The following is a 12,253-nucleotide window of genomic DNA, read 5'->3' as shown; positions in this document are numbered from 1 at the left end:
AAATATATATATATATGTTGTTTTGTCTCTGTTAGTACCTAATGAAAGTAAATTATGGTTATTTGTCATCAATTGTAATTTCTTCTTCTCAAAAATCACTAAAACTTTATTATATTTATTAACGTTTATATCAGTTTTGAAAAAAACAAAAAATCTCAGAGTGACTTATTGATTTTGAGACCATCACAAAACACAATATCTTGTGTTTTTAGTATTTATCATAAATTAAAAGTATACACACTGACATGTCAGTCACTGTGATGTCAGAGTGTTATAAGTGGTATTAATAGTTATTGTTAAATTGCCTTATGACCCATGTCTAATTCCTCTTTACAGTAACAGTGAACTGGTTTGAAATCACCAGTAGTCTTTGGGCTCCTCCTCTGGTGGCTTCATGTAACTAGTGTTCAGGCACTGAGGGGTTTTTGTTCAGGTCGGCTGATGGTTTGTATCATTGTGTGTCTCTGGCACAATAATACACAGCAGTGTCTCCAGGCTGCACGTTCTGTCCCTTTAGAGTCACTGTTTTGCTGGAAGTGTCTAATTCGATGCTGAACTTGTTCTTTAGTGAATCTTTATAGTATGAAGCTCCTGTATATTTGCTCCCAATCCACTCCAGTCCTTTTCCTGCAGGCTGTCTGATCCAAGCTGTGTAGTGGCCACTGAGAGAATAAGAGACCTGGCAGCTGATGGTCAGAGGTTGACCTGGCTGCACAGTCACAGAGGCTGGCTGCATCAAAGTTTCACACTTCACATCTGTTAAAAGAAGAATGTTTTGTCATAAATCATCAAGTTGTCCTGCAAAATAAAAGTTGGTGACTCTATGAAAAGTCCAGGGAGACTCACATGATCCAGCTGCCAACAGCAGCAGCACAGCTACAGGAAACATGGTTAATGGTGAATCTGACGTGCCGTCAACTCCCCTGTCAGTCTGTTGGGAAATTTTTATAGTTGAGTAACAAGGAAGGTCTTTGAGTTTGCATAGAATCAAATATACAAATCAATAGTGATGGTGTCACTGGGAGTAATAGAATAGAATAGGCTGCTCAGTGTGATTAGATCAGCTCTTGGAAAACATGACAGGGAATCACCTCTGCTTACTATAAAAAATGATGTATTTTGATCTCATTATTTACAAAATTTTAACACATTGAAATCAAATTATATGGCTGATTAAACTGTTAGCTTTGCTTTCACAGTAAACTATTAAGGCACACATGTATTGTTGTGACGTTTCCAAAATTTAATGATGTTTTATTGGGACAAATTTGCCATCATCAATGGGAATACAGATTATAGGGCCATTGCTACGAGCAATCCTGTCCTTGTATTACATGAAGTAATAATTTTGTCTTCTGTGTTCTGGGGAGGCACTAAAACTGAGCATTGACCTACAGGCCAAGGTCCCTCTTCACCATCCCTCTTCACCAGCCCTGTTTGTGATTCACATGAGTTCCAGATTCAGCCAGGAGGAGGACTGTGTCCAGTTTGAGGGACTCAGAAGTTCCTCTTTGCTATTTGCAGATGATATGGTTCTGTTCGCTTCATCAGAATTTGACCTGCATGTCTGCTGGGATGGATTACAGCTGGGATGACGGTCAGCACCTTTAACTCTGAGTACATGGTTCTCTGGTAGAAAATAACAGATTCTTTCTTTGGGTTGGGACGGAGATTCCACACCGAATGAAGGAGTTTAATTATCTCTCGGTGTTGTTTATAAGTGTGGTATATTTTAGCTAATAACTCTTTTTAACATGGTTATAAAACATGATGACATCTTAAAAGCTTAAGCGTCTTAAACTCTCTTTGAACACTATTCCAGGTGTTACTCGTTAGCTCTCTCCCCTTAGAATACTTCTTGACCTGTACAATGAAGGATCCTGTTGTGTGACGTCATGTTATCTCAAGTTTTGGGGTCCCACCTCCCACCTATAAAACTTCTTGCCCTGCAGGGAGAAGTCAGACTTTCACTATTGGCTTGTGATGTCTCCGGGTATACCATGGTATCCGTCTGACCTGTGAAACTTCTGTGTAATAAACATTATTATACTTATAAGTACTGGGTCCGCGGTCTCCTCTCTTCAAACACCGACTTCAACAACACTGCTGCTTGAAAGACACGACATAAGAAATGTCAAATTCAGCAGGAGACTGAACGATTGTTGCAATGTAGGGGCTGAAATAACTTTTCCTCATCAACTGTTAACTTATTTTCAACTTTTAGGACTCGCTCCTAAAACATTTCTCAACGTGACTCTCTACCACGTGTAAGAATGCATTGAAGTGTTGAGCTGCCACAGCAGAAAAAGAAAAACACGTGTATCATAAAGACTTCAACACGTTATTGTTATAAAAATATGTTTTTCATGCTATTGAAGCAACATTCATCAGATAACAAGGAACTATTCTTGTCATTAGAATGTATTGTTTATAATCTAACATAAAAAACAAGTTTCACATCATGATGCCATAACTTCTATAATAGAAGATAAGTGTGTGCAGAAAGGGGATGAATGGATGGATAAAGCTAATTTACATAATTTGATCAAGTTCTGCGACAGTCTTGGTTTTAAGACGTGGAGATTCTGCTGCTCTTGAGCAAGGTGGGTGATTTCTTGCCATGTTATGCAGGAGGAATGAGTGAACTGATGAAAATAGTTCCTGCAGTTATAAAACCTTCATGAAACTGACTGATTCCTTTTTACAGTAACAGTGAACTGGTCTGAAATCACCAGTAGTCTTTGGGCTCCTCCTCTGGTGGCTTCATGTAACTAGTGTTCAGGCACTGAGGGGTTTTTGTTCAGGTCGGCTGATGGTTTGTATCATTGTGTGTCTCTGGCACAGTAATACACAGCAGTGTCTCCAGGCTGAACGTTCTGTCCCTTTAGAGTCACTGTTTTGCTGGACGTTTCAAATTCGATACTGAACTTGTTCTTTAGAGAATCCTTATAGTATGTGGTCCATCCATCACCCCCGAATCCAATCCACTCCAGTCCTTTTCCTGCAGGCTGTCTGATCCAAGCTGTGCGGTAGCTGCCAAGAGAATAAGAGACCTGGCATCTGATGGTCAGAGGTTGACCTGGCTGCACAGTCATAGAGGCTGGCTGCGTCAAAGTTTGACACTTCACATCTGTTAAAAGAAGAATGTTTTGTCAAAAATTATTAAGTTGTCCTGCAAAAGAAAAAGTGATGACTCTATGACAAATCCAAAGAGACTCACATGATCCAGCTGCCAACAGCAGCAGCACAGCTACAAGAAACATGGTTAATGGTGTATCTGACGTGCCGTCAACTCCCCTGTCAGTCTGTTGGGAAGTTTTTATAGTTGAGTAACAAGGAAGGTCTATGAGTTTGCATAGAATCAAATATACGAGTCAATAGTGTTGGTGTCACTGGGGGTAGTATAATATAATAGGCTGCCTAGTGTTATTAGATCAGCTCTGTGAAAACTTGAAAGGGAATCACCTCTGCTTACTATAAAATATGATTTATTTTGATCTCATTATTTACTCAATTTTAACATGTTGAAATTACATTGTGAGGCTGATTAAACTGTTAGCTTTGCTTTGACAGTAAACAATGGGAATACAGATTCTAGGGCCAATACTTTCAAGCAATCCCATCCTTGTATAATATGAAGTGATAATTGTGTCTTCTGTGTTGTGGGGAGGAACTCAAACTGAGCATTGATCTACAGGCCAAGGTCCTTCTTCACCAGCCCTGTTTGTGATTCACATGAGTTCAAGATGCAGCCAGGGGGGGACTGTGTCGAGTGTGGGGGACTCAGAACTTCCCCTTTGCTATTTACAGATAATATGGTTCTGTTCGCTTTATCAGATTGTGACCTGCATGTGTTCTGGGATGGATTGCAGCTGGGAAGACAGTCAGCACCTGTAACTCTGAGGCCATGATTCTCTGCAAGAAAACAACGGATTCATTATTTGGGTTGGGACGGAGATTCTCCACCCAATGAACGAGTTCAATTATCTCTGGGTCTTGTTAATGATTAAGGTAGAATTCAGCAGGAGACTGACTGTTTAGAGCAAAGTTGGAGGCTGAAATAACTTTTCCTCATCAACTGTTGACTTATTTGCAACTTTTAGCCCTCAATCCTGCAACATTTCCATACATGACTCTCTAACATCTGTTAGAATGCATGGAAGTGTTTAGCTGCCACACCAGAAAAAGAAAAACACATGTATCATAAAGACTTGAACACTTTATTGTTAAAAAAATATGTTTTTCATGTTATTGTTGCAGCTTTGATCACATAACAAGGAACTCCTCTTGTCATAGGAATGTACTGTTTATCGTCTAACATTGTAAAAACTTTTCACATCATGATGCCATAACGTATGAAATAGAATATAAGTGTGTGCAGAAAGGGGATAAATGGATGGATAAAGCTCATTTACATGATTTGATCAAGTTCTGCAACATTCTTGGTTTTAAGACGTGGAGATTCTGCTGCTCTTGAGCAAGGTGGGTGATTTCTTGACATGTTATGCAGAAGGAATGAGAGAACTGATGACAAGAGTTCCTGCAGTTATAAAACCTTCATGAAACAGGCTGATTCCTCTTTACAGTAACAGTGAACTAGTCTGAAATCACCAGTAGTCTTTGGGCTCCTCCTCTGGTGGCTTCATGTAACTAGTGTTCAGTCACTGAGGGGTTTTTGTTCAGGTCGGCTGATGGTTTGTATCATTGTGTGTCTCTGGCACAGTAATACACAGCAGTGTCTCCAGGCTGCATGTTCTGTCCCTTTAGAGTCACTGTTTTGCTGGAAGTGTCTAATTCGATACTGAACTTGTTCTTTAATGAATCTTTATAGTATGTGGTGTATTCATCACGACCCCTTCCAATCCACTCCAATCCTTTTCCTGCAGGCTGTCTGATCCAAGCAGTGCGGTAACTACCAAGAGAATAAGAGACCTGGCAGCTTATGGTCAGAGGTTGACCTGGCTGCACAGTCACAGAGCCTGGCTGCGTCAAAGTTTCACACTTCACACCTGCAGTTGGAAGACTTGGTGAATATTGAATATTGAGTGTACATGTTGCCTCAGTGTGACTCAAGGCGTCCAGCAGCCAGCAGCAGCAGCACAGCTACACAGAACATGGTCGATATTGACGGATATCCGATTGCGACCTCTCTTCTTCTGCTGCAGCTGACGGCACGACATCAAGTCTTTATAACAGACTTTGAGGACGTTCACTTTGCATAAAGACGGACACTGACAAGCTATAAAGGCTGATAGGTTGCAGTTTGTGTAATTCATAAGTATATTTGTCTCAGTCCTCAGTAATCTTTACTGTACATTCTGTGTATTTGTTAACGTGGCATGTGGATAGTTTACGTCTGATTGTTATTCAGAGACAGTTATTAAATCCGTACAAATTAATGAAAAGAAGCATGCATATGTATAAAGCCGCCCGCATGTATCGTGTGTATAAAAGTTCAAATCTGGCTTTCCTTGATTTCAAAAGCCCCCTTCAAGCCACCTGTTTGCTTCCCTCTGACACCTAATTTCTGTATTTTACTAACACACTCATCAAACAGTTATGTCTTCATGACAATGATCTATCTTTCATGTATCTTAATTAGATTCATTTCCAGGTACTTTAGGCCCACTACATATATCAGCAAATATCTTAACTTTCTATTCATTTGCATTTTTACAGTGCTCTGCTTTTAATGGTGACATTTTTTTAAATATTTAAATGTAATCAATAACGAGAAGGGAATTGGTCCTGAACTGGATTTGTACACCATCAAAATTCAGCCATTTAATAAAATGACATGTTTTCAACAGAATCATCTTCAAGTTGCTTTAACAGAAAGATCTTACTTACTGTAGACTCAAGTAGAAAAGTTTATATATGACACTTTTCATTTACATGAGTACATTTATGTATATTTATTTGAACCATTACTTGAGTAAAATATTTGATTACTTCCTCTGCTACTGCTTTATGTTTTTCTTTTATTCATTTTGTGTTTGATTGGTGACCTTTGGATCAATACTTAGTGACTGTAATTTCCTCTTTTGGCAGATATAACAGAAAGTGCTTTACATACGCCTTAGAAATAACCCGTGGGACTATTACTAACTACTCTTTGTGTAGAAAAGCAAAAACAAAAAAATAGAGGAAGTCTCAAAACCACAACCTCAGCTGGTACTTTCAGTGTGTGTTTTTTTTCCTACGTTGCAAGTACGGTGTCTAACCGTGGCCTTACTGAGGTGTCGGATCTGTTTCTGCCCCTGTAACATACTTGTTTTGAAATTCTTGTACACCGTCTCCGCTCACTCTAACCAGTGTGTGTCTCTGGCGCAGTAATACACAGCCGAGTCCTCCAGCTTTAGGTTGGACAGTTTGAGATGCACCACGCTGTTGCTGTTATCTCTGGTTATTTCTATACGTCCTTGAAGACTGCTAGTGTAATATGTTTTGCTTGCATCATTGTAAATAAGCCCAAGCCACTCCAGTGCCTTTCCTGCAGGTTGTCTGATCCAGTGCATTCCTTTTTGACTGAAATCAAATCCAGTTCCCTTGCAAGAGAGACTCAGGGCTTCTTGGGGTGTTTTCAGAACCGGGGTCGAGGGAATGGACTCCAGGGCCTGGCCACTCAAACCTGAAAAAACAACGAGAGATTTAAAAAAAAAGAGAGGGCTGGTGAAGGAAGTAAATATATTTGTATTTCTTTGACGAGTGGACAATTATTAATCCACTTACAGGGCAGACAGAGCAATGTCAGTAGAACAGACAGTTTGTCCATCTTCTTCAGACTAAAGATGAGACCACAGTTGCTTCACACTTAATGGGAGGACGGCCAGGTGATGGGAGGACTGAAGTATACCCTCTGAAAAGTCTGGATTTGCATTCAGGATTTTACAAGGGAGGGACAAACATAATATTTTGGGATCAAATATAATTCAAATAAAAATATATAGCACTGGTTACCCTGACAAACATGATCTGCATAACACTTTAGACTAATGAAATTGTTAAATTAAGAAGAATGTCTCTGTATGTATGAATGTAGTTTTTCTAAACGTTTTTCAACAACACTTCCTCAGTCGTTCCACTTTCACATAGATCATCAGGCACTTCTGAAAGAGAGTTTGCATCAGTATCACACAGCTGGTGGACGGAAAGCAGACAGAATTATCTCAGCAGAGCCTTTAACCCCACTTTAATCCCACTCGGCTACGTTTTAATTTGGAATTTTTAGGCACAATTTTGATGCCGGGCTTTTTCAGTGTGTTAAAATCTCAACTATGCATCATTTTCCAGCCTTTGCTAACTACTGTAACACAGTTCTATAAGGCCTATTTGACTCCAGTTTCTTTAAATAGACAAAGCCTATGTGGCAACTCATTATTTTCAATATATTCCAATGTTAAAAATGGTATAAATCTGTGTCAAATTCCACTTTCTTTAAGATTTCTTGTAACAAGAATTCTCGTACGTCACAGGAGAGATGTGTTTCTATTTAATGTGGTGAATTTGATCCGCCTCTATGTCGAGTACATATAGAACAGAATCAATGCTGTTATGTAAAAACGAAATGAAAAGTGATTTCAATTGTGATGATATCCTGCTCGTGCTGATCCTGTTTACATGCACCACATACGGCCCCAACAGAGCCATTACATCTCAAATGAATTTACACTGGAAATGCTGCTTCTGTGTGATCAACTGGTCATGTGCTCATTTATTTCATCCTCTCATGCAATGCAGCCACCAGTTGGAATGCAAATGTAATGCTTGCGTGCACTTTGAAGCATTTCGTCTTAGGTTGCACTAAACCCTTAATTTTGCCAAAGCATGTATGGTTATGTAATGGTTGCTGCTGATGTGTATTCTCCGACAAGTATACAGTGAAGAAGCTGCTGTGGCCATTAATAATCAGATCGATTTTTTTTATCATCGTAAAAACAGCTGTGTGTGTTTGTGTGTTTGTGTATGTGTGTGTGTGTGTGTGTGTGTGTGTGTGTGTGCGTGTGTGTGTGTGTGTGTGTCATTTACTCGTTAGCATCATGTTAAAAGATTAGTGGAGTCAATACATGGGAAACAGTAAACACAGATTTATTCAACATTCTTTTTCCCATATGAATAAAAGCTGAAATCTAAAAAATGTGGTGATGCAACTATTTTTATCCTTGGTAAACAATGTCGGATTATTTAAGTTCTTATTGCTGTAAAATGTATTTATAACATTTAGACACATTTGTTGTTTGTTTATAAACATGCTTCTCAAAATAACCATAACCTTTGACATATATAAAATTCTGTATATGTGCAGCATTAAGCCTATCTCTCTGTTTCTAGACCAAAGCTTCGGAGATAATCCATAAGAGACTCATCCCTCCTCTCTGGCATACACAGATCACCACTGATCACGAGTTACACACACACACACTTGCACCACAAACAGAGACCAAATGATTCAGTGAATTATTTCACAGTGAGTTTAATATTTTCCTCAAGAAAGGACTTCGGGAACACAAGTGGCTCGGGATCTCGACGAAGGCATCATGAGTGTTAAACAAGCCTGCATCTTTCTCAAAGGAGCACCGAGGAGAGTAAGTCAATGTGCTGTTATTGTTTTACTCTGCAGTTTTATTTGTCCTGGTAGTTTTTATATTATTGACGTGTCTTTAGCTCGGGAGATTTTAAAACTTCAAATGAGTTCTTATTATTTTTCTTATATTCTTTTTTCTTATTCCTAACCAGGACTATAAATATTACTTTAATTTGTTTAATTGTATTTTTTATGTTCATACTCGTATGGTGTTATTTTAAGGTAAAGACAAAAGAAGCTTAAAAGCCTAGTGTCATTCGGGAGTAGAGGTGGGAGGGCAAACTTTTAAATGACGCATTAGGCAGATGCTTTGGCACTCAGCATCACTTTCTGTGCTTTGTTCCTGAGTACAAAGATCAGTATCACGCAAAACACAAACGCAAATAGCTTTGCTCTCGTCTCTTTCGTTATATTTGCAAGATGATTCATTTGCATTTTAAGGAAATCTCTGCAGAAGTGATACCGAAATATGTAAAGTGTTTATGTCGTCTGAGGTCAACCAGATAAGATACTTACTAGATTTAAAAAACTACTTTCAGTGTGGATTTAACAGACAAATCTCACACCAGTCAGCCTGAAGGTATCAATCCTTTATGTAAAACATTAACAGATGTTATATTTGCACAAATATCATATTGTTAGAGATTAGTTCCATTCTTGATTCCAAAAACTATACAAAATACTCTTATAATTTGATAAGTGTTCATCTATAGCTTAGGCTGATTCATGTAAAATGTCATATTTATCCGACCTGAACGATCAGAATAAAAAACAATTGATAAAAATATGTTGGTTATGGTACCAATGCTGGTACGTTGTGGAATGTCATTTAAGGATCAACAGTTTGTAGGATGAAAGTGAAGAGAGGGGAGAAATAGAACAAAGTACAATTAAGCACATCAGATGACATCAGTTAAATATAGCACAGTGCGATATTTCATTAATGTATATTTGAATATGTAATATCAATGAAACTGAAAAAAAACTATTGTAGAACAACCAATTTGTAATCTTCCAGAATCAGACACCATAAATAGAAAGACATGAGAACTTTTAACACTTTTATTTTGCCTGAGTCAAACTTCTTTTTTACACTAATTTCCAGTCTTAACATGTCTATCCAGTCATTATTTTTAAATATTTAAAAACTTAATGAACAATTCAATGTTATATACATACCCACACACACATAATCCCACTGATGTGGAACACTAGCCTGTATGTCATGCCGTTATTTCACTTTCTTCTGTAGTATTTATATATTTATATTGTGTGGATACGATAGTTTAGATTTTTTTGTCATTTCACATTTGTATCATTGCTTTGCAGACAAGAGCTTTGACGCAAGACGAGATAGAAGGTAATTGTTTTTATCAACTGATAAAATTGTTAATGCTTTAAGATTTATTTATTTAAAAGTAATATATATTTATTTTACCCTTTCAAAGCTTAGTCACATACCATTCCCTGTGTGTCTGTACTCTCTAGAGTTGCGTGAAGCTTTTGTGGAGTTTGACAAAGACAAGGACGGTTTCATCAGCTGTAAAGACCTGGGTAACCTGATGAGAACCATGGGTTACATGCCCACGGAAATGGAGCTGATAGAACTGAGCCAGAACATCAACATGAATTGTGAGTAATGTCCTATGATGAGATAAGAAAAACACAGCGACACAATTAATGAGTTATGTTTGTAACTGTTTATCATGATAACAAAGGATGTTTAATGAATAAAATAAACACATCACTGTACATTTTTATTGAGAAAAATCCGTAAAGATTAATACTTTTGCTTTAATATCGATGAATACATTCATCATGGTGATGTGACACATTGCTGCACATGCAAATGGCCAGGTGCGTCTTTTGTTCTGAATGTTTCAGGAAACACGTCTCACAGGCTCCACGTCCCCTGAGCCCTTTTATTTTGCATTTTCTATCCCACAGGAAAACAAGGGCGAACGAACAGTAACATGAAAATGTGATCTGTCAGCTCACTGTATGCCAGCAGTTGAAATACATTTAAAGCAAAAACCCATTTTATCACACAGCTGCCCATGTACCTGTACACGCTAACTAAGCCGACAGAACCTCACGTGTGTTTCACCCAACTCACATTTTAAAAATCGATCATTTAAAACAGAGAATATAAATGGCTGGAGTAAGCTGTGTTTTCTTCCTGCTTATAACCCTAGTTATATTAATTTGATTGTTCTTTTCGCAGTGGGGGGACGGGTGGACTTCGACGATTTTGTGGAACTAATGACCCCAAAGCTTCTGGCTGAAACTGCCGGGATGATTGGGTTAAAGGAACTGAAAGAGGCCTTCAGAGAGGTGAGCTCAACATACCTTTTCTCTGCCTCTTCTTGGTCTTTGGCACCCCATGGTGGACACTGAACGAACACACTGTAAAAGTTCTTCCCCTCTCTTGCAGTTCGATATGGATGGTGACGGCAGCATCACGTCCGAGGAGCTGAGACATGCAATGGTGAAGCTACTAGGCGAACAGACCAGCAAGAATGAAATTGACGCTGTGGTCAGAGAAGCTGACAACAACGGCGATGGAACAGTTGACTTTGAAGGTGAGATACAAGTAAACCCAAAAGTACACACACACACACACAAATTTAATGATTCTTCTTTAAAAGCCAAAAGGGGAGATTTTCTAAATATTTTTAATAAATTGAAAACAAATTGAATTAATGTCACATGCATATTCAACTATTTCGGTGTGCTAGTAACAGGGCCCTGCAATTTGACATGCTATAGGTATGTTATGGTACACTGGCGCATTTTAAAACATCTGAACTACAGTTTATCTTTTTAGTTTCACTTAGTGCATCAACGTCTGCCATTATAAAGGTCTATTAATGAATCATTGGTCATTTGTTTGTTGACTTATTAACTCTTGAACTCTGTAACCCTTATCATTGGGTCCGTCCTCAAAAAGAAAATCATGGTTCGATTGTACGAGCAGCTGAGTGTCAGACAGTGTATGCAGTGTGGTTGTCCATACTACGGATGTGTTGGTCTCAGTTTGGTATGAAACAACACAAATTCAGTTCATCAGTAACTGTGTCCATTCTCTTTGCAGAGTTTGTGAAAATGATGTCGCAGAAATGAGGTCGACACACGGAGTGGGAATGAAGAGGATCCATTTTTATTGAATTGTTGTTCATTTTCCTGTGTTTTTAGAGGCGCCTGCTTTATATATGATCCTGTAAATTCATCTTAAATGATAAAAGTTTAGCTCTTATGGTTCAAGTTGATGAAAATAGAATTACTCTGTTTGAGTATTTTATAACAAATACTCAAATATACCAATTATCTGATTACTGTAGTACTAGCTGGAGTATTTATTATTGTCCCTACATTTTCTGTACTGCATATATAGGCCACGTGTCTTGTTAAACATGACTTAACTAAGCATAAATAAATTAAATACTATGTATACCAAGCAGATTTATATAATAATAATAATAATAATAATAATAGAAGTTATAATAAGACGAAATGTATTTTCCGGCCACTCTGTTCGTGTGACATCTTTTAATGAAAATAATCCCTCTGATGCTGCTAAAGCTGTTGCGTAATAAAAGAACAACATATAAAAAATTGTCGAACATTGACTTTGTGATGAATGTTTATAATATGAACAAGGCGTTGACA

The 12,253-nt window shown here is 38.0% G+C and overlaps 1 protein-coding gene and 1 gene segment (V, D, J or C); one reads left to right on the top strand and one right to left on the bottom strand.

The window, feature by feature from the left end:
• Nucleotides 1-6,302: 6,302 nt before the first annotated feature.
• On the bottom strand, nt 6,303-6,803 carry LOC133023682 (immunoglobulin heavy variable 3-33-like). The segment is given in 2 exon segments: nt 6,303-6,631; nt 6,733-6,803. Coding segments are annotated over 2 exon segments (372 nt in total).
• Nucleotides 6,804-8,537: 1,734 nt separating this feature from the next.
• Nucleotides 8,538-11,778, top strand: cabp5b (calcium binding protein 5b). The gene is made up of 6 exons (XM_061090362.1): nt 8,538-8,585; nt 9,914-9,944; nt 10,073-10,216; nt 10,809-10,918; nt 11,019-11,166; nt 11,679-11,778. Exons 1-6 carry the CDS (start codon nt 8,538-8,540, stop codon nt 11,705-11,707), a joined length of 510 nt encoding a protein of 169 aa, XP_060946345.1. The 3' UTR covers nt 11,708-11,778.
• Nucleotides 11,779-12,253: the final 475 nt, after the last annotated feature.

The sequence above is a fragment of the Limanda limanda genome, chromosome 17 (assembly GCF_963576545.1).
Source record: "Limanda limanda chromosome 17, fLimLim1.1, whole genome shotgun sequence".
NCBI classification, from domain to species: Eukaryota; Metazoa; Chordata; class Actinopteri; order Pleuronectiformes; family Pleuronectidae; genus Limanda; species Limanda limanda.
The sequence above is the reverse complement of the archived record's forward strand: the minus strand, read 5'-3'. Positions and strand labels throughout refer to the sequence as shown.

What these genes read in the sequence shown, in the direction of transcription:
- cabp5b (XM_061090362.1), top strand. Translation starts at nt 8,538, where the DNA reads ATGAGTGTTAAACAAGCCTGCATCTTTCTCAAAGGAGCACCGAGGAGA. An exon ending in TGAAAGAGGCCTTCAGAGAG is followed by an intron (nt 10,919 to 11,018) that starts GTGAGCTCAACA and finishes CCTCTCTTGCAG; the next exon opens with TTCGATATGGATGGTGACGG. An exon ending in TGGAACAGTTGACTTTGAAG is followed by an intron (nt 11,167 to 11,678) that starts GTGAGATACAAG and finishes TTCTCTTTGCAG; the next exon opens with AGTTTGTGAAAATGATGTCG.